This window comes from Clupea harengus, chromosome 18, assembly GCF_900700415.2.
Source record: "Clupea harengus chromosome 18, Ch_v2.0.2, whole genome shotgun sequence".
In the NCBI taxonomy this organism is placed as follows: domain Eukaryota; kingdom Metazoa; phylum Chordata; class Actinopteri; order Clupeiformes; family Clupeidae; genus Clupea; species Clupea harengus.
The window spans coordinates 1,026,416-1,047,726 of record NC_045169.1 but is presented as its reverse complement, the minus strand read 5'-3'; the positions used below and the strand labels follow the sequence as shown (position 1 = coordinate 1,047,726).

Here is a 21,311-nt window from a genome sequence, read left to right as displayed (position 1 = left end):
TTCATCTAAGGTCACAGAACAATATGGAAGAGTTCTTCTTCTGACACTCATGTTAATAAAGAGAATGTGGAAAGTGAGATTTAGACAGGAATGGAAACCATTTTTGTTTCATGTTTGCTGGGCTGAACTGCTTCTATCTTTTCTTAGTAAGGGTTTTATAAACACTTCTGCATTTCAACATGATCTGATGACTGCCTTTCAACATCAATTGTGAAATATGCCCATACTCACAGAGAGATGATCACACTAGAACGTGGGAGAGTGAACAAGCAAATGGTCAACGAAGGAAGGCATGTTGGTGAGCCACAGTGGAATGTGGCCTTTATCAGGGACTCTGGCCACAGCTCCTTGAGATGGGGAAGGACAGACTGAGGGAAACTGAGGGAATGCAGAACTCCCTTAAAAACTCAGAGGTCACATGATAAGGTCAGAGGTCATGAGAAACAGCCGTCAAGAGCTTTTGCCCCCAGGACATTTCAAAACAGTCTGCAAAGCATGGACCAAGAACATCATGGACATGCTGAGGGTCATTTGAAGGGAGGAAGAGGCGGCGGCGGAAGCTTCCGGATGTCGACTCTAAATTCATTAGACACAGGGGCCAACATGGGAACACAATCCACTAAGATGGGGGACTTTTTATTACTGTGTGCTTTGATCATTTCTAAAAGATCCAGAATTGTTTTTTTGTTCAGCAGATCGCAACAGATTTGTCATGAATGGTAAGATGGAGAAAGTTTTCACCAGTAACTGAAGTACTCCACCCTGCCACACACTTTCTCAGAAATGACCTCATTGAATTATCACATTACTGGAATGTGATATGATAGATCATGCTTACATAAAACCAATGAAAAAATATTAACAAAATGTTAAAGAAACCAAAATAATCCTTGACCAGTCAATCCCACTCGTTTTGTCTCAAAAAAGGTCCTTATTTGTATTGCAATGACAATAACGGCTGAGCTATATTCTGATGATGGAACATTCTCCAAGTCTTTAAGGTGCACTATTCCTTTCATAGCGTGGTGGCTGACTTCACCTTGGAGGACAGAACTTGCCGGAACCTCCTCTTGAGCTCTTGCATGTTGGGAGACTTGGGCCTGGCCAGGTGAAGCCCCCCTCTTCTCTTCTCTCCATTACTACCTCCAAGGGCGCGGCTCACCTCATGGCACAAGTGCAGAAATGCAGAATGGACGCCTTCGTGGTTCTCTCGTGCTGAGGTCTCAAAGTATGTCCCACCCAGCTCAGCAGCGAGGGCCTCCCCCTCATGCGCGGGCACCTGGCGGGCCCGCAGCAGGTCACTCTTGTTGCCCAGCAGGATCACAGGGATGTTCCCACTGGGGTGGATGCGACGCACATGCTGGTAGAGTGGCTGTATGGTGCGGTAGCTACTAAGGTCTGTGATGGAGAATGCTAGAACATAGCCATCGGCCCAGTAGATGGAGCGATTAATCTGTTCCTGGCAGTACAGACCTTCTGCATCGTCCTTTTTTCAACAGGTGTGTAAGAGTGAGAGATAGCGCCAGAGAGAAAGTGAGAGAGAGAGAGAGAGACAGAGAGAGAGAGAGAGACAGAGAGAGAGAGAGAGAGAGAGAGACAGAGAGAGTTGATGTTACATTTTGAGATTGTATAGCCCCATCCAAAGAAAAGCTTGCAGCCCTGATATATGTCTGGTCAGTTAATCAGAACCACGAGGGCTGTGCAAGGCTGTTCCTCTCCTTTATTTTCACAGTACACAAATGCCATTATGATTCAGGAGCAACATTGTGTACAATTATGTTCATGAAAAGGCCTTACCCTAAATGTTGACTATTTAGGGGAGTGAAGAGGCTCAAATAAACTTGTTTTCAACCAACCTGGTGCCAAAGCAGGAACCTTAATCAGAGATGAATGCTACAAAGCAAGAGTGTTTGTATCTGCTCTTTAAAGGCTTTTTCGACACAATGCTCAACAGCGAAGCCATCGAAACCGTTGACAGTTTCATATATTTAGGCATTGTCCCGTGCTGTAACTCGACCCTCTCCAAGAATGCTCAGCATATTCTTAGGAATTGTACAAAGTCTTCATATTTTTAGATATACTTTCAGAGTGAGAGAGAGAGTCTCTCATGAACAAAACAAGGCTACAAATTCATGGTCTATGATTTAATCTGCTACAGAAACTAAAGACAAATGACCACAACGTGGAAATGAAAATAAAGTTGACCAGGTTTCTATTGTCTGTACTATTTTGTACGGTTATGGAAATAAGGGAGACCTCTCTGTATCTGTTGTGCTGCATTCTCATTGGTCAAAGCACTGAATTGATATGAGCCAAACGTAAATGGTGAGATCCCTGAGGTTCATGCTTATTGATTAAACTAACATAATAACAATAGGCCCAGTCTAACATGAGAGGCTTCAACAGAAGAAAATACACAGGAGCAAACCAATACATGACATAATACAACAGGCAAATACAGTAGGCTCTTACCTGGAGCGCGACACATGGATTGTCTTGCACTTGTAGAGACACCTGCTCTCCGTCCAAGGTGATTTTTCGTGAATAGAGGGCCCCTGGGATAGAACTAGGAGTTAACATCACTTGAGACACCAAAACTAACACTTGAAATTAATAATAGTGAATAAAGTAATGAGTGAAATAATGAGTACAGAGTTCAAATGCATTTACACTTAAAATGCACCTTACCTGTGTTTGCCTCATAATCTCCGATGAACCGCTTGGTTAGAAATCTTACAATTAAAGCTGCAGTTTAAAGAAAATGAAGCACTCCAGTAAGAACCTGCAAAACATACATTCTTTCTTGCGCAGCAACTGCCTTACAAAGATAATTTATGAAAACTATCCTCTGTTTCTGGTGTGTTTAAATACACACCAGACACACAGAGAAAGGGAGAGAGAGAGAGTGTGTGTGTGTGTGTGTGTGTGAGAAAGAGAGAGAGAGAGAGAGAGAGAGAGAGAGAGAAAGAGAGAGAGAGAGAAAGAGAGAGAGTGAGGTTCAAGACTGATCCAATAGGCAGGAGGACAGGCTTGTTTCTGGGAATGTGCAAATATCGCCCTCTGGTGAGATTGCTTACCCAGATACACACTTTTCTTTATTTCTACAATTAACATATATTAGGCATATGTATTTATTTAGCAAAAGAACAGATAAGAATTACTGTGTGTTTACCTAAATAAGCATATACGACTTGTATGTAAAATATGAATGTTATATATAATAATGTAATACGAAAATTACCTAATTTATTTTATTTTCAAATATCCTACATTTTCAACTAACTGCTTGAAAGTGAGAAATATATAACAAGGCCTAAAACAGACACGGGTGTGATCTGAGTTACACTGACATTGGCTATGATAATTCAGAAATATCTGCACCAGTGTAGAGATAAGAAATATATTTACAAATGGTAAATGATCACGAAAAGTTTCTTCAAAAAATAAGCTAGGTTTACCTGTTTTCCCCACGTTACTTGCGCCAAGCACGACAATCTTGACGTTTTTGTTAGGATCACAGTCCAGAACGGGATACTCCGGTATTGGAACTAGCAGAAAGTTGCTAGAACCACAGCTCATTGTTCTAGTATTGTCGACAGGAAGGCGCATTTAGCATATGTTGACCTTTTCACTGTCGTATCTGAATTTCTCTTCCAAAAATTCCGTTAAGTTGAAATTCCGGAGGTCCTCTCTGTCGCACTCATCACAGTGTTCCGAAAACGGGCTTCACCCTTGCAGCCTAGCCTTCTTCAGAACTACTTACCACTAAAATTACGCTTCCTTGGACACTCGCCTCAGTTCGATCGTAGACTACGCTATATTTCCTCCATTACTTTTACATAATAGGTCTCGGCAGATTTTCTGCTGTTGTTGAATCCTACTGAATAAAGGAGACTATGCATCTTACAACTAATACTTAGTCAGTACTTATAAACTTAGTCAGGGAGAGAAGCGCCCGAGATAGGATGGGGGCGTGAATTTAGCAGGAGATACGGCTGACGACTCCGTCCCAGACGATGCTACATAATGACAAGTCACCCAAGTTGAGGTCCATCGGGTTGACCTGTAACAGGTTTAGGGTAGCCTATCTTTAGTTGTCTGCATCATTTCCACAGAACATTTGTATATGATAGAGGCTACGTTACAGGGCATACCACTGTTTTTGTTTTGTGAGTAATGATGTATGTTTAGTTTTAGCTTATACGTTTATGTTATCCGCGATTAGGCTACATCTTCTTAATGCATTAACAACAATTTATAGACTTTTGTTTCCAAATCTAGTAGGCTATACGGGCATGTTTTGCGCATGCTCAACTCGATTTAACGGAAATGGCCGAGCGCGAAGAGAGAACGGCCTATGAGAAACCTAACTAGCTAGCTATGTTGCTTCGGAATCAAGCTCAGCAGCGACACTCCCTCATTTCGTTTTCGGTCTGGACGGGCGTAAGGTTTCCGAGGAACTTCAGCCGTAGCGGCTGTCACTGTTTTAAATTGGGGTTCGGTCCAATATGGCGGAAGACGGATGGAAATACTGATGACAGTCCGAAAGATCGCCTCGATTTGTACGATGGTAAGTTGTGGTTTCATGTTTAATGTGCGTTGTTCTGCAATTGCTAGCTTGCAAGCTAGGCAGGGTAATGTTGGTTTAACCCTTCAGCAGGTACCTTCCCACCGGTATGTTTAGAATGTTGTAAAATTAAAGTACTAAAGAATATCTGGGTCCATCGAATACAACATGGCATTTTTACAATCTCACATTGTTGTTCATGAACGCATTATTTCATTAGAATGTTCAAAACTTCCCGGCTGAAGGGATGGTGTCCTGTCCACTGCGCCCATGGTAAAGTTGCAGCTAACGTTAGCTACCTGGACTGCCTAACATCTAAACAGAAAGATGCATGCTATTGTTGTATAGAAAGTTTAAGAATGTTTTTCCCCGTGTAACTTCCATATGAAGTGGCTCGATTCTTAATGTTACTTGCCATACATAACTAAGGGTACTCACTTTCAAGATGTAACGTTTAGTGAAGTTATAGCAAAGTACAAGACAACCAACCAGTGATATTAATGTTAACTTTATAGGCGGATCAAAGTAAGCGAGCTGGCTAGCTAGCTACATAAGCATCTACATCATTCTGATATAACTGTCCTAGCTATCAATATATAACTTCGCAACAGGGAGTAGTAAGCTGGCCCCAGTTGAAATGCACTGACACTAAGCTAGCTAACCTCATTGCCACCATTATTAATTCGGAGAAGTTCGCTACTTACTAAAATGTCCCGATTGTTGTTACCATCTTCTCCTACTAGCAACCTTCGCTGTTAGCTACCTAGCTGGCTAACTCCTACCTTTCCATCATGTGACATTAAGATTGATGTTAACATGTCAGCGAGCTTTCGGCGAAATTGTGTTCACCCTATGTATACGCTAAGGCGAACCCCTTAACGTTAAAGCTGTTTTGTGAGGGGTTAAGTAAAAAAATATTGGATATTTTTAGCACCAGGCTAGTCAGTCAGCTAACGTTAGCTAACATCAAGTAGTCAGTCTAGCTTGTCTAAATAGCCGGCTAGCCAGATGCCACTGAGCGAGTTACCTGGCTAGCGATGCTATTTTAGCTCCGGTCTCGCTTGATTAAAATGAGTTTAAGAGCAAGGATCAGATGTGATGTGGTGCTTTCCCCCGAAGCAACCATGTTTATAAAACAAATATGACTTTAATATTTCCCCCTTCGCATCATTTAACCTTAAGATAAATCCGAATTGCGCTGACCTCAGCGTCTTGTTAGAAGACACAAGCTTTTCACTCCTGTGACCTAGCTAGCTTGCTAACGCATAATGTTTACAATTTGTGTGTGTGTACATTAGCTCTGCCTTCAGCCCCAACCCTGTTTCCACTGCGCCTAACGTAACATTATAATTGATCTTTGGATACATGCAACAGTGATTAAGTTATTGCTTAAAATCAGCGTTAACAATTGCGTGAGTTGGCTAAGTAGCTAGTTAGCCATCCATACCAATCCATAAGTTTATGTACCAGATGTGGACAAACAAACAAAACGTTGGCTATTTTTTAGACAATAAAATATTTGTGTCACCACGTGAACTGTGAGATGTCTTTAACAAGTAACGTTAATGGGTAAACAAGTTATTGAAATTTCGTAGCCACCTCTCTCGTGTTGTGTTTTTACAATTTAGTTTAAGGAAGACACTTTTTGGCTTGATTTAAAGTCCACGTTTAGAGTGCACAGCCCCACCTCACACGATTTTCTGTGCCATCAAACATCCGATGGAAACACGCTACCAACTTTACATGGGCACTCCTAATATCAACAACACCGACTTCCCTAGGTCGCCTTTCGAATTGGGTTCGGCTCTCACCTGTGGGTTACTGGCATATTGATTGTGAAGGGTAGGACCACTTCATGACGAAAGCACAGTGGTGGAAAGTAACACACTTATTTACTTGTACAATTTTGAGGTACTTTACTTGAGTATTTCCATTTGACTACTACTTTATATTTCCACTCCACTATATATATATTTTTCCCCATGGCAAGTGGGCCTCACTAACAAGCCTCCTGCATCACACTGACTCTGCCCCCCGCCCCCCCCCGGGCCCCATCCTTTTGTGCTTGTCATTCATATTATGTAGCACCATGGTGCCAGTGCTACACCAACTTATTGTCGCTGCTCATTCAGATTTGTAAAGGTTATTTAAACTCGCAAGATAATCAGAAGAAAAAAAACGTAAGTGAAAAACGAGTTATGGGTCTGGCTTTAGTTATAGTCTATCAGACAGCTGCCGACACCATCAGTGTTCTTTTTATACTTTCTATGGTCTGCTTGGAGTCTGCTTTCTAGGGGGACGTTCTAAAACGCTTAATGTGAAAAGGCTTAACATGGCTTAAGCCATAAAAGCCTTTTCCATAATGGGCATCAATGGAGAGGAAAACACTTACTGTGATAAGATCACATCCATACCTATAGGATTTCAGTGTAAGTGTTTATGACAAGACATGGCCTAGAGAAATGTGGTCATCATTGATTGCTGCGTTGGAACATTAGGCCACGATAAGCCTTTCCGCGTGTAGAATGTCTACTTTCTAGGAGCCCTTGTAGCATAGTGGCCACGTGCACGGTCACAGAAAATTGAACGGAACATGGACATCCACACACATTGCGTACTCGCGGAGGTACATATAGTATAACACTGGCCTTAGTGAGATTGTCTGATTTGACATTGATGTCTTCTCCTCCATAGGGCGCCAATGCCTCTGCTTTGGAGAAGGAGATTGGACCGGAACAGTTTCCCGTCAATGAACACTACTTCGGGCTGGTCAATGTAAGTCTGTACATTTGTTTCTGATTTGATTGATCTGAGTTAATGATGCTAAACATGGCGGATTTATACGTTACGTCTATACTATATATTTATAGATGGATACTTTATTTATCCAGAGGGGAATTTATAACTGGAAGTCCTGCCTTGTATTATAAAGAACCAATCACATTGTTGGAAACGACATAACTGACGTTTCACCTCCCCTGCTGGTTCTGTTTATTTCCACTGTTGCCATAGTAATAGCAGAAATTGGTTGCATGCACAGTGAGACAGTCAACACGAAGAGTCAAGTCTTTTATTTGAGCCTTATTTGAGCAGTTGGGGAAACACAGATTCACGTGGTGTACTTTTAATGTCTGTTTGACCATCCTATGTGGAGTTATGAATCTCCCCCCAATCATTTAGATGATCTTGTTTGCCTGAAATAGCAGCCAAAGGCATTGCCAAGATGGCTGCAGAGGTGTTGGACTTGCCTATAAGCACTTTGTTGATACTAAATTGGCTTGGGGTCCTTGTATGTGATTGTATTTTGTTTTTGAGTCTTGGATAGACAAACTATTCTAATTAATTCTAATGAATAGCAAATAAATGTCTTTTTAGGAAATGTGGTACTTTCACATTGTTAGGACCGATGTTGAGAAGGAAAATAGTCATGGTACAACCAATGATATTGGTATCATTTTAATTATTATTATTGTATTTTGTTGTTGTTGTAATTTCTGTTAGACAGAAATACAAAACGTTTTCAGCTTTAGGAAACATTATCTCTCTGTGTGGTAAGGCAGGGGAAAGGCAACAGTCCAAAGGATGTCACTTACAGCAAGATAAAGAGTGTGCTGCTGAACCCCACAAATCATTTCTTTCTTTCATCTCCCAATCATCTGACGAGCCCTCATGTTTATCTGGTGTCCCTGTAGAAGAATGTATATGAAGTAGTTCAGACTAACTCCACCTCCAGCAGCTACAACAACAGTGACATGCTGGTTACACACTGCTTCAGTATTTAGAATATCAAATATCATTTCAGATGTACATTTAACCCATTTAATGTTTTAGCTCTTGATGTTTTGTGGAAGGGGCCAACGGGAGTGAATCCTTATCTTTTTATAAGTCGTGAATTTGAATGACTGATTTCTTTCCTTTCCCACCAGTTCGGGAACACCTGCTACTGTAACTCAGTACTACAGGCCTTGTACTTCTGCCGGCCTTTTCGGGAGAAAGTCCTGGCCTACAAGGTCCAGCCGCGCAAGAAGGAAAGCTTGCTCACGTGCCTGTCTGACCTCTTCAACAGTATCGCCACCCAGAAGAAGAAGGTGGGAGTCATCCCGCCTAAGAAGTTCATCTCAAGACTGAGGAAGGAAAACGGTGAGTAGAAGCAGACCTTCAGCACTTGATGGAAGAGAGGACTTTAGTAGGGGGCAGAAGCAGCTAATTAGTCACATTGCAGGTTGTTGCAGAAGCAGCTAATCCGTCACATTGCAGGTTGTTGCAGAAGCAGCTAATCCGTCACACTGCAGGTTGTTGCAGAAGCAGATAATCCATCACATTGAGGTTGTTGCAGAAGCAGCTAATCCGTCACATTGCAGGTTGTTGCAGAAGCAGCTAATCCGTCACATTGCAGGTGGTTGCAGAAGCAGCTAATCCGTCACATTGCAGGTTGTTGCAGAAGCAGCTAATCCGTCACATTGCAGGTTGTTGCAGAAGCAGATAATCCATCACATTGCAGGTTGTTGCAGAAGCAGCTAATCCGTCACACTGCAGGTTGTTGCAGAAGCAGCTAATCCGTCACATTGCAGGTTGTTGCAGAAGCAGCTAATCCGTCACATTGCAGGTTGTTGCAGAAGCAGCTAATCCGTCACACTGCAGGTTGTTGCAGAAGCAGCTAATCCGTCACACTGCAGGTTGTTGCAGAAGCAGATAATCCGTCACATTGCAGGTTGTTGCAGAAGCAGCTAATTAATCACATTGAGGTTGTTGCAGAAGCAGCTAATCCGTCACACTGCAGGTTGTTGCAGAAGCAGCTAATCCGTCACATTGCAGGTTGTTGCAGAAGCAGCTAATTCGTCACATTGCAGGTTGTTGCAGAAGCAGCTAATCCGTCACATTGCAGGTTGTTGCAGAAGTTTATACCAACCAGGAATCACAGTCTTTAAAAAATTGCCATCAGAATACAGTTGTACATTTTGAAGTAAAAGAGTATAATTATATAAGGTTATTCATTGGGCACATTTTCCTCCTCTCTCTCTCTACCCTTTCCTGTCTGTAATTCCTTTCCTCTTCTAGAACTATTTGACAACTACATGCAGCAGGACGCTCATGAGTTCCTCAACTACTTGCTCAACACCATCGCTGACCTCCTGCAGGAGGAGAAGAGCCAGGAGCGGCAGCAGAACGGGAAAGTGGTGCAGAATGGAGGAGGAGGAGGAGGAGGAGGAAGCAGCAGCAGTGCAGGCGAGGGCGAAGAAGAGAAGACTCAGCAGACCTGGGTCCATGAGATCTTCCAGGGCACACTGACCAATGAGACGCGCTGCCTCAACTGTGAAGCAGTAAGTACACTGAAGAACTCTTTTGGGTTCCTCTGTGTAGCGCTGGCCAGCCCAGGAACTACTTCTGCAGACTCTTCTAAGACGTTGCTAGAGATCCTCTGTCTTCCTTCCCCAGGTGAGCAGTAAAGATGAGGACTTTCTCGACTTGTCGGTGGATGTTGAGCAGAATACGTCCATCACCCATTGTCTCAGGTGAGATGGGAGACGAGACTCCCTCCCCACACCTATAGGCTTTTTAGATAATGTTCTCACTTGATACTTGGAGCAGAGAGTGAGCTCATTCTGCTCGCTAGCCGACAGCTTGCCAGACGTGCATACATTTACATTTAAATTCAAAATTGTGTTTGTGTTTCTCCAGGGGCTTCAGCAACACAGAGACCTTATGTAGTGAGTATAAGTACTACTGTGAGCAGTGTCGGAGCAAACAGGAGGCACAGAAAAGGTACGTTTAGCTTTAGCTTTTTCTATTGGAGAGCTTCCCATTTGCATGGAATGATAGCTAGTTATCTAGCTGGTATTATATTCTTCTCGATGTCACTTATAAAACTATAATGGGAAAAGGTAAAAACCCTCAGCTTGCCTGTGCAGCTTCATATTAACAAGTTCATATTCACCCATATTAACATGAGTTAAGCTAGTGATGGCTAGGATAGTTAAAAAGCTATGATCGGCAGAAACCCTCTGGGTGCCTGTGCAGCTTCATATTATTCCCGTCATATTAAAATGAGCTAGAGACATCTAGGATGGTTCATAGCCAGCTTAACTGGTATGAGACCTCGCACACATCTTGCAGAGCTTCGTTCTCCGTAGAATAATATGGCTGCTGTTGAGTGTATTATGTTGTGACATTTTCCTGCAGTGTCAATTAGACAAGCGTTTGTGTCCCTGTCATTTCAATAGCAGCTTCTTCAGGGTAGAACAAGCGATGATTTGATGCAGAGAGTTGCACATATGATGGAATCCTTTTGGAAGGTTGTCTCATGTCGCATGAAAAGCTCCATTTGTACTCCCGTTTGAAACTCCATTTCTTTACTGCGTAAACTACACTAAACTTCAAACAAAGCATTTGTAGTTTGAACTAGTTATGCAGGGCTAGACGGCTACCTTTCTACAAGATGATTAACAGGAACATCAACAATACCAGCACTCTGTTTGTCATGTTTGACAAGCTTACAAACCCCCCTAAACAAATAGCCCCAGAAATGTCATGAATTCGCATGCTTTCAAATTCAGGTGTAATAGCAGCAAGGTAATAGGAATACAACAACAACAAAAAAGATAAGTACAACGCAACTGGCATAGCTGGTCTCAAATTTTCATCTTAAATCAACATGTTCTCTGAACATACTCTGGATGCTTCTGTGTTGAACAACTATAGACCTGTCTCAAATCTTCCTATTATAGCTGAGGCCACTGAGAAAGTTTTGACATTTTGACAAATTTCAATCAGGCTTCTGACCTCGTCTGTGTATGAAATGTTCTAGAAATCAACTTGCCTTGCATAAAACCCATCAGTGGAGTCTTGTACTGTTGGGCACAGTTGAATACACAGAGAATTGGCAACTGGTCAGTTGGAATAATGGATGAAAAAAAACTAAAGGTTAATGTTTAGGTTAGGTTAGGGTAAAGATTAATAGTAGTCAGGTAAAGTGTATCAAAAGTGTACAGCACAACTGGCTGAATAGTGTTCAGTTTGGATGCTTAGTAACTGCTACTAAATATTTCTGAACTTTAATTTAGTTCAGTCTGAAGACAACACTGAACAGCTTGGACCTCTTCAGTCAGCCAAATTTGACAACTGAGCTTATTTATTAAGTAGAATATCCTGACACAATGTCCTCGTCATGACCTCTGTTCAACTGAGATTTTAAAAACCAAGAAAAAGAAAAGGGGAATCTGGCATCCTCCCGGGTTGGTGTGGGCCGATCACATGGTGTGACATGATGTGACATGATGTGACATGATGTGACCACGTTAGCACATCATCTGTTCTTGTGTTGCTGTCTGCCAGGATGCGTGTGAAGAAGCTACCCATGATCCTGGCCCTGCACCTGAAGCGCTTTAAGTACATGGATCAGCTGCACCGCTACACCAAGCTGTCCTACCGCGTGGTCTTCCCCTTAGAGCTGCGGCTCTTCAACACCTCCGGAGACGCCACCAACCCGGATCGAATGTATGACCTGGTGGCCGTGGTGGTCCATTGTGGCAGGTAGGCTGGCCCAGGGCCTCCATCTTTACACGAGACAAAGCCTCTCCCAATTCCCCTTTCTGGACTAAATGTTTTGGAGTATCTCTGCACCAGTTCTACTTAGGAGTATGACTTATGACTTAGGAGGAATATGTTTTATCCCGTAGGTGAAGGTTGTTAGGCCTAACAAAATGAGAGATAATTCATACCAACTGCCTTACGCTCCTGTGGAATGGAACGAGCCAACACACATTGTTCATGAAATCTGTGTTGTTTTTTCCCCACAGTGGTCCAAACCGTGGTCATTACATTACCATTGTGAAGAGCCACGGCTTCTGGCTTCTATTCGATGATGATATAGTAGAGGTAAGAGTGATTGAATGAAGTTATTTCTACATTAGACCATGAAGGAGACTGGGCAAGACTGATGAAATGTTCTTGTTGCTCCCGAAGCTGAAACCTAATCGGTCTTTGTATGGAGTCTGTTGTCTCCAGTGTCCAGCATGCCAGGATCTTTGAGTTATGAGGAGTCAGTAGTTGGTTGAAAGGCCTTTTTTTCATCTGAAAGTGCTTGTCAACCCAAAAAATGAGCAGTAAGAGTCTGGTCTGAGCAAGTGTGAGTTAGCTAGCAGAGAGTGAGGATGCTCCAATCTAAAGGGATTGTAAATCTTACCCAGAGAGTGAACAGAACGTGATTGTGTGTTTGCTGATACTTCAATTGTCCTGGATCATCCGTAGATCACGCATAGAGTAAACTGGGTATGGTCTCTCAAATAAGCATGCAAGACCATGACCTAAGTACAGACAGGTTTGTGCTGTGTGGAGATCCTCATGTACAGTACAGGCAGCTTGTATGTGCGTTCTTCATACACAGATAGCCTGCTGCACATTGGCCTCATAACAAACACTATTGGCAGTCATGCTCCACATCTCTCTGGGCTGTGACTCAACATGCCAAGAGGAAAGATTTACAAGAGGAAGACGAGATGAAGGGCCAGCATTTTACTAATGGGAAGAAGCGCCAACCAGACGCACACAGACGCACACAGACGCACACACCGAAGATAGGGTGGTAGGGAGGAAGAAGAAGAAGAGATGGAGGTCCTGAGTGCAGTCTTTCCATAACATGAAGTGGTCACTACACAAGACATGAAGTGGTCACTACACAAGACATGAAGTGGTCACTACACATGACATGAAGTGGTCACAACACAAGACATGAAGTGGTCACTACACAAGACATGCCTGCTAGAGACAGGCACAATCTCCTGCTGGTGTCAAATGTCAAAATAAGATCTGGTGGAAGTCTGGTGTTTGCTGAACTGGTGCCATTTTCTGAATGCCTCTGACAAATTCAATTCGTGTCTCCTCTTTTAGAAAATTGACGCTCAGGCGATCGAGGAATTCTACGGCCTGACTTCAGATATTTCCAAGAACTCTGAGTCAGGTTACATCCTCTTCTACCAGTCCAGAGACTGAACCAGTGGACTGCTCTGTCCAAAGGGAGCGACTACTTCAGAGGACAAGGTCCGGCTCCTCCACCTTGAGCAGGGGCTGTCTGTCTGTCTGTCTGTCTGTCTGTCTGTCGGGAGGTTGACGGATCCTCCGACAGAAGCAGAAGCAGACGCCAGAGCACCGCGGACGTGACCCTGCTGCACCTCCTGTCCCCCCAGTTTTAGCTAGACAGGAGGAGGCGCTCACTTCCCACCTCAGGCTAACTGCTACCACCTCCACATCACATCACCAAACATCCTCCATCTCCTTGCTTTTTGCACCCTTCAAATGGTTTATTTCAGTTTGGGTTTGTAGGTTTGATCCCCGAGGGCTCCCAGTCTCTTAGTCACTGTGCAGAAGGCAAGGGGCAGCGGAGGAGAGATGATAGGAGAGCGAACCCTTTTGTGAACGTGTATGTCTGTGAGCGTATGAGAGGGAGAGGGAGAGGGGTGGTGAGAGAACTAACCCTGTTGTGAATGTGTATGTCTGTGAGCGTATGAGAGGGGGTGGTGAGAGAACTAACCCTTTTGTGAATGTGTATGTCTGTGAGCGTATGAGAGGGGGTGGTGAGAGAACTAACCCTGTTGTGAATGTGTATGTCTGTGAGCGTATGAGAGGGGGTGGTGAGAGAACTAACCCTGTTGTGAATGTGTATGTCTGTGAGCGTATGAGAGGGGGTGGTGAGAGAACTAACCCTGTTGTGAATGTGTATGTCTGTGAGCGTATGAGAGGGGGTGGTGGGGAGAGAACTAACCCTGTTGTGAACGTGTATGTCTGTGAGCGTATGAGAGGGAGAGGGGGTGGTGAGGAGAGAACTAACCCTGTTGTGAATGTGTATGTCTGTGAGCGTATGAGAGGGAGAGGGGGTGGTGAGGCGGCATGCTCTTTGGCATGGCATGATGGCCGTGTTTAGTTGCACACAGTGTAGTGTGAGGCACCAGGATCTCAGCTCTGGTGGAGGTGGGTGGGAGAGCATGGGCGACACTAAAGCCTCTGAAACCGCTTATTTATTATTCATTTGTATCTGTGTGTCATATGTGTCGCCATGTTCTCCATTCATTTTGAAGGGGTGTTTTAAAGCAGCTCTACCATGGTATATAATAATATATAGTAATCTGCATCCTAACATTGTGCACTGCAAATTTAACCAGGGTGCTTGAGCTTTTATCTTTCACAAATAATAAGGATGATCTGTATGGCGTGTTCCATTCCCCTCTTATTTTCTTAGGGTTTTTTTTTTTAAATGCATTTGCAATCACATACAATTGAAACTGCAGAAAGTGTGTGTGTGTGTGTGTGTGTGTGTGTGTGTGTGTGTGTGTGAGAATAAGGGTGATGGGAATGTGTGTGATAGCAGTGGTGTAAGATTACTGTTCCAAAAGAGGAGTGGCCTACATATGGGGTTTTCAGGGTTTTTATTTTAGTTTTGAGTTTGAAAGTGACTTGTGTGGGGAGGAGGAGGAGGGGTGGGGTGGGGCTGGTTTAAGTGCTGCTCTTACACAGTTTCTGTTTAGGCTGTACTGTAAAAATATTGATTTGTGATTGATTGGTGAAGAAGATTCCGTTCAAAGTTTGTGTAAGTGCATGATCATGTCCAAAGCCCTCCGATCTCCAGAGGTGAAGCTGTGTTGCTGCTGCTGCAGCAGAAGCCTACTCTACTCCCCCGTAGACCTTAGTGCTAACCCAGTATTCTGTGTGCACCCCACCTCCTTAATAAGAGCCCAGAGTACTGCCTCAGTATTAACTATTGAATGTCAAATCTGTTGCTCCCCTGATGGATTGAGTCTGAGGTGTGCAGTCTCCTCGTCTAATGTCAACAGTGCTTCGCTTCGCAGGGGTTTTTATTGCAAAGTACATCCATGTAGAGAAATGACTGTCTTCAAATTCCCACTGTTAATCCAATTAATGAATGAAAACAATTCCTATTTGTACAGTAGAGGCTACTGTTGTTCTTACATAAAAAAGAATGTATGTATGTATGAATGGATGCTGGTGAGTTGTGTAATGACTTGTTTCTACGGGTGATTTGGCTGTTCAGAAGTGGTGAGCGGTTTGGCCTGATGGTAACTACCACATAGCCATGCCCTCTCCCTGGCAGCTCTCTTCTCTTCCTACACCGTGTACTTGGTGACGTTGGTAAATGTGCTTTGACCTAGCGGTAGCACTGAGGTGGAGTATGGGGCCTGGCTGGCTTTGGGTGTTGCCCACTTCTGATCGCTGGACTGTGGAGGGTCATGGAGATATAGGCTGCTGGGGGTGTATTTGTCTCAACGTCTCGTAGTGTCGGGCTCCAGGGTTTGCAGTGTAAAACTAAATCCTGAACTTGACCTTCTGTTGTGCAGAGGTTTCCAAGCCAACGTGCTGCCCTGTGCTTTAATGTGAGTTAACCCCCAGGTGAATGATTCCGTGTGGTGTGAGTGAATCCATGCCAAAGAGAATCACCCTCAGTAGCAAACACTGGCAATGTTTTAGTCATGGCTACACAGAGACAGCCTCACTTTCTAGTCAACACACCAATATTAACCTTTTTTATTTTTATTTAAAGAAATGTTTTAGGGTAGCTAGCAGCTGACTAATAAACAAGTTGCTATTGTGACATAGATTCCTTAACTAAACTGCATAATAAATACACTGGCTTTTCTGTTTTAATCATGTAGGCTAACCTTTTAATTTTATGTAAGTTTTAATTTCAATTGACCAGAATTCCCTTTTATTGGGCAGGGTCCGCAGACAGCTGCTGACTATACTCTTAGTCTTGAAAAAGAAAAGAGTTGACGGCCTGAGTTTTACTGAACTGGACTTAGCAACCAAGGATCATGCGTTGAGACAAATAAGGACAGTTTTTGTTTTAAATATTATTAACTTAGATGTTCACTTTATGATATGCATATATTTTTTTACTGATTTGTCTATTACCCTGATGTAGGCCACATACCTTTTATAGGGAGCAAATGGTGTAAGATGTAAACGTTTTTGATGCAGAGATATTGGGGATCATCATAATCAGAGATTGGTTTATTGCTTGCTTGTTGTGAAATATAAAAAGATTAGTAACACATGGAAAACAAGTAATAGTCAAGCAGCCAGTCATGTACTTTAAGAAGTAGAGCTCTGTGAAAGAACCTGTCACATGCTGTCTGTTACTCCCTATTACAGAAATTGTGAAATAATTGGTTCCAGACAGACATATTTAAAAGTGCACTTTTTATAAAGATGTACTTGTTGGAAATGGAATACTAGAAATTTTCTTCCATTTTTGTTCCATGTTTTTTGCATTTTTAGTTTTCATTTTTTGGGTAGGTTGGGAAAAGGAGTGTGTGGTTGAGGACAGGATTTCACTTCCCTGCCTCCTAATAAAGCAGTACCACAAGCACGTTTGGAATGGGTTTGGTGTGGTTCCTTCCTTCCTCGCTCTTCATCGCCGTCGGCTTCTTTGAGCTCCAATTCCTGGGATATGCGTATCCTTCTCTCTTGTCCAGGGTTGCAGGATATCAAAAGTAAATACAGAATATACTTATATCTATATATACTATATATGTGTGTAAACTAATTTAACATACAAATATTCACTTGGACTATGTATACTGCAAGTGATACATCTTTTACACGCTATTTATAAAATGAAGAATTGCATTTGAGTAAAGCTGCTTATATTTGTATCTGTGTACATAGTTACAAGCATAAGTGTGTAGAAAGGATAAAGTACAATACTACTGTTTAACATAATCATATACCCAGACACAGAATCTCCATCTTGAGTATCCCAAAAAAACACTGCATTTGTATATCGGGGTTTAAGGGATGTTTTCATAACATTTGACATGTCTGTTTAAGATAGACAAACATTCTGTCTTTGATAAATACCACCCCCTTGTGTATTTAGAATGTTGGTACTCTAATGGTCCGGCACCCAACAGCGCGTTCTCTCAAGTAGTTCTATACGCTCGTGCCCTTTGAGACAGCAGGTAGAGAACCGGCCTTCAATCACACATTGGGGCCACAGAGTCTTTCTCCTCTTTTTGGTCCTTCCATTTTCCACATGCGTCCGACGTCATCAGCTTTTCTCCCAACGAGACTGGTTGGAGAGGAGGCGTGGAAGAGGAGGGCTTCTTCCTGTGATGGTCATCTGCATCAACAAAACACACAGACATGATCTCAAGATATTCATAACAATGACACACCCATAACACTATAGTGCTGGAACAGTTTCAAACTCATTTTGTTTATTTCAAATGAGTAGGTATTACTCTTTCCTCTTATTTTTGCGCAATATCTACAAGTATCAGCTTGTGTTTATAATCAGAAAGGATGCAAGGGATCAGGCCTCGGCCTGACAGCCAGCCGGTCAGAGTGACGCACTGCCTAATGCACGCTGTTCACCTGGCTGTTGGCACTTGTGAGTTCTGTCAGCTGGCAACAGGCAGTGTGCCAGGAAACAAACGTATGTGTATCAAGCTGTTAAGCAAGTTACACTACAGCAGCAATCAGCAAGTCTGGTTAGCAAGAGCAACTAAGGGCTGCAGACAGTGGGAAGCCTCACGGGACACTGCATTATATCACAGTGTTTTAGGAAGATTAGTTTGGCTGACCAGTTGTTTAGGTAGTCTTACAGTGTCCATCTTTGAAGCCTGCTCTCATGTCTGTGGCAAAGACAGGCATCCTTTGCTGTTAAAGGTAAGAACCGTTTTCACAAGCCTTTGAGCGAGCGATATGATCTCCTGTCAATATGTATGTATCCTTATTGCATTATGTACAAGGACTGGATGCGGATTAATAGGGAGAAAGGATTCATTTAACCAAAGGAAATGGAATGAAAGGTTAACATGGTGGGAGAATGAGAAGTGGAGAGTTTGACAGCTCTATACATTTCTCTCTGTGTTTCTCAGGGGCTGTAGACTCTAATGACAAAATCAGGTTTTCCAATCATGGTCAGTGATGCCAGATTCCAAAAGAGAAAAAAGCAACTCAGTCTACCTAAGAAAGTCCAAAAGAACACCTCAAACTATATTAGCCAGTTATTATTAGCAAGAGAACGCTACCTACAGAATATGAATGTGTTTGCTATTACAATAATAACATTTCTCCAAAATATGACTGATGTTTATTAACAGGCTGCTTTTTTCATTTATGAACAAATGGACATGGCAACTCTCTTGATATGCATTTTAGTTCAGAGAGATTCTAGTGGCCGCTATGTAGAAGCCTTGTGTATAGAGCGAAAATGATGCCGGTAACATTTGTGTGTATAAGTCATAATAAGAATAAAGCTTTGTGAACTGTTCACGCTTACATACACTATATGGGGAAAATACTGTGCATGGCAAACAATACATACAAGATAATACTCAAGGCTATCATTACTGCTAGTAAGCATACTCAGTGAGCAGCACATTATTCATGCCAAGGGGAAATCATTTGAACTATGGCATCAGTTTGACACAGTACACAGGTGACCAGACCTAATAACTTAGTGCATCTGAAGCTGTGCCATGGAGAGGCTGTTAACCTCATATTCATCCTATTGGATCAAAACACTCTGCAAAATATGATGAAGACGCTCGAGAGCAATCAGCTCTTCAATGTATGTAAGCGTAAAGGCTTTCCTGGCCGAACAGTTGTGTTTCTTAACTTTAGTACATTTGTGTTTCTTAAAAATACATGCCCAGTTATGTGTCCAAAAAGGGATCGGGTCTATCAGAGCCAAGGGGCTAGACTCCTCTGGTGACACTGCCGAAGGTGGCCATGTTTGAGTTTAGAACCTTTCCATTCATCCCCACTGTTTAAGGGTTTCCTCTGACTAAAAGACATTACATTTGAAGCATTTTATCTGAACATCTGGCCCTAACTTCATCTGGCCCTAACTTCGTACTTTCAAAAAACATTCAGTATAAAAAAAATGGCAGCATAAGCCTGCTGCACCAGAAAAAACACTTTTTTGTTGACAGAAAAACCTATGCCTCAGCACCATCCATCCATCAACCACTTCTAGTACGGCCACTTCTAGTACGGTCACTTCTAGTACGGTCACTCCTAGTACGGTCACTTCAAGCCAGCTGTCTGCACGATACTATGGGTCTCATTCATGAAACAAAAGCAGAGGAACAGATTCATTCAAAATAAAAACGTAAACTTACTTCTCCCTAACCACTTGTTAGGATTTATGATTCTAATAAATCTTCTTGTTTAACAGAGTGATCAAGATTTGTTGATTGACTTTAGTGACGGCTTTTGTTTGACTACCTATTATTTTGCACTTATGCGAATCTCAGTTAAATTGAATGAACATTCTGTGTCCTCCTAACTTTACTGGGTTTAAGGTTCAACCATATGATTATACTACTGTACCTACTACACAAGAAAATAATAATAAATGACTCAATAAAATGTATCTCTGCTTCAGAATTTGTATTTCTTACCTTTATCTTTGCACTGTTATAGGCCTATAACTCACAGTGGATCTGATGTGATGTGTTCCCTTTATTTGTAAATTGCATGTGTGGAACAAGGAAATAATAAATGAATGTGAATGCTTGCTCACTGCCCACATGTACAAATAATTGCACATGTAGTTGTAGCTGGAACTGGTGAGTCTTAAGACCACTGCCACACTGACTGTACACTAGGGGGCGCTCCAGGGACTGGTCACTTACTAGTCTGTGCCTCTGATCTCTGGTCAGAAAGTAAATAGGGGGGGCACTGGCACTTTTCAATTCAATTGGTCAGTTGAAACATTTTCAGACACTAAATGTTCTGAAACACACCAAACGGTAGAAGGTCAATGCAACATATCATTGAAAGCACTGATAGCATACATACTGTACTGTTTAAAAATGAGAAAAATCAATGGAAATAAAAATATTGACCCTACTTCATTTCAGAAACTGTACCTATTTTTATTATACATATAAACAGTTGTAATCTTTGATTAAAAAAATTGTAATAAAAAAATGTTATGTGTTTATCTACGTAAAGTAGGTTTTCGTTGCAGCATTTTGGCCATCCTGTAGTTACTTGCAAGATATTCACCCATTCACCTATTGTTAGACTGTAATGTGAAGAAACCTTGCTCAGACATGAAAACAGATATCACATCCCGGTGTGACATAAAATAGACTATTACAAAAGACTTCAAAAGTTTAAATGTTTAAAATAGGTCACCTAGGAATAAAAGGAAACATTTAAATAAAATCATGATAATACTTGCCTGAGCAACAAGGATGGCGCTATCTTTTTTTAGGAGGTTTTAGGAAGTGTCAGTTATTGGCTGATAACGGCACTGACCGGTCAGTGACCACTGAACAGTCTCTGGAGCGCCCCCTAGTAGTACTAACCAGTGGTAAATATAACACACCAGTGAGCCACAATCATTCTATTCTGAATATACAAGTGTGGCAAATTTGGGGGGAAGTTTTTTTTGGGGGAAGGCCAGTTACTCACAATTTTGTAGAATGTTTTTGAAGGTTTCATGAATGGAACCCACTGAGAAAGAACATCAAAAAGGCAAAGGGATCAAAATGGGTCTGATTACACCACACTAGATTAGTCCTACAGACACACTATTGACACATATACAGTATGTATGTGGATGAGGAATGGATGGGAGGGTTGGGTCAAACACAACAAAGTCCAGACACAGGGCGATCTAGCTATGGTATAAGCCCCCATTATGTCATACTAAAGTCTCAGAGCCGGACACCTTGCCCGTGAAAAAGTCCCAGAAGTTGGTGGGCTGTTTGCTCTC

The 21,311-nt window shown here is 42.3% G+C and overlaps 3 protein-coding genes across 3 annotated transcripts in view; 1 reads left to right on the top strand and 2 right to left on the bottom strand.

Annotated features, from left to right (window-relative positions):
• Window positions 1–667: 667 nt before the first annotated feature.
• Window positions 668–4,011, bottom strand: rasl11a (RAS-like, family 11, member A). The gene is made up of 4 exons (XM_012817311.3): window positions 3,459–4,011; window positions 2,689–2,745; window positions 2,473–2,555; window positions 668–1,486 (listed from the first exon to the last, which is right to left on the bottom strand). The coding sequence occupies exons 1-4, from the start codon at window positions 3,607–3,609 to the stop codon at window positions 1,016–1,018; spliced, it is 762 nt and encodes a 253-aa protein (XP_012672765.2). The 5' UTR covers window positions 3,610–4,011; the 3' UTR covers window positions 668–1,015.
• A 217-nt stretch (window positions 4,012–4,228) lies between these two features.
• Window positions 4,229–16,943, top strand: usp12b (ubiquitin specific peptidase 12b). The gene is made up of 9 exons (XM_031584519.2): window positions 4,229–4,570; window positions 7,262–7,342; window positions 8,494–8,707; window positions 9,626–9,888; window positions 10,004–10,080; window positions 10,247–10,330; window positions 11,900–12,097; window positions 12,364–12,442; window positions 13,454–16,943. Exons 1-9 carry the CDS (start codon window positions 4,523–4,525, stop codon window positions 13,553–13,555), a joined length of 1,146 nt encoding a protein of 381 aa, XP_031440379.1. The 5' UTR covers window positions 4,229–4,522; the 3' UTR covers window positions 13,556–16,943.
• Window positions 16,944–17,592: 649 nt separating this feature from the next.
• arhgap36 (Rho GTPase activating protein 36) overlaps window positions 17,593–21,311 on the bottom strand; it is a 39,556-nt gene continuing 35,837 nt past the window's right edge. The window contains 3 exon segments of the mRNA XM_042710449.1: window positions 17,593–17,696; window positions 21,008–21,049; window positions 21,267–21,311. The exon segment at window positions 21,267–21,311 is cut by the window's right edge and continues 278 nt beyond it. Coding sequence (XP_042566383.1) covers window positions 17,625–17,696; window positions 21,008–21,049; window positions 21,267–21,311 — 159 coding nt within the window. The 3' untranslated portion in view covers window positions 17,593–17,624.

What these genes read in the sequence shown, in the direction of transcription:
- usp12b (XM_031584519.2), top strand. Translation starts at nt 4,523, where the DNA reads ATGGAAATACTGATGACAGTCCGAAAGATCGCCTCGATTTGTACGATG. An exon ending in TCCATCACCCATTGTCTCAG is followed by an intron (nt 10,081 to 10,246) that starts GTGAGATGGGAG and finishes GTGTTTCTCCAG; the next exon opens with GGGCTTCAGCAACACAGAGA. An exon ending in TCGATGATGATATAGTAGAG is followed by an intron (nt 12,443 to 13,453) that starts GTAAGAGTGATT and finishes CTCCTCTTTTAG; the next exon opens with AAAATTGACGCTCAGGCGAT.
- rasl11a (XM_012817311.3), bottom strand. Translation starts at nt 3,609, where the DNA reads ATGCGCCTTCCTGTCGACAATACTAGAACAATGAGCTGTGGTTCTAGC. An exon ending in AAGTAACGTGGGGAAAACAG is followed by an intron (nt 2,746 to 3,458) that starts GTAAACCTAGCT and finishes TTTAAACTGCAG; the next exon opens with CTTTAATTGTAAGATTTCTA. An exon ending in AGATTATGAGGCAAACACAG is followed by an intron (nt 2,556 to 2,688) that starts GTAAGGTGCATT and finishes GTTCTATCCCAG; the next exon opens with GGGCCCTCTATTCACGAAAA.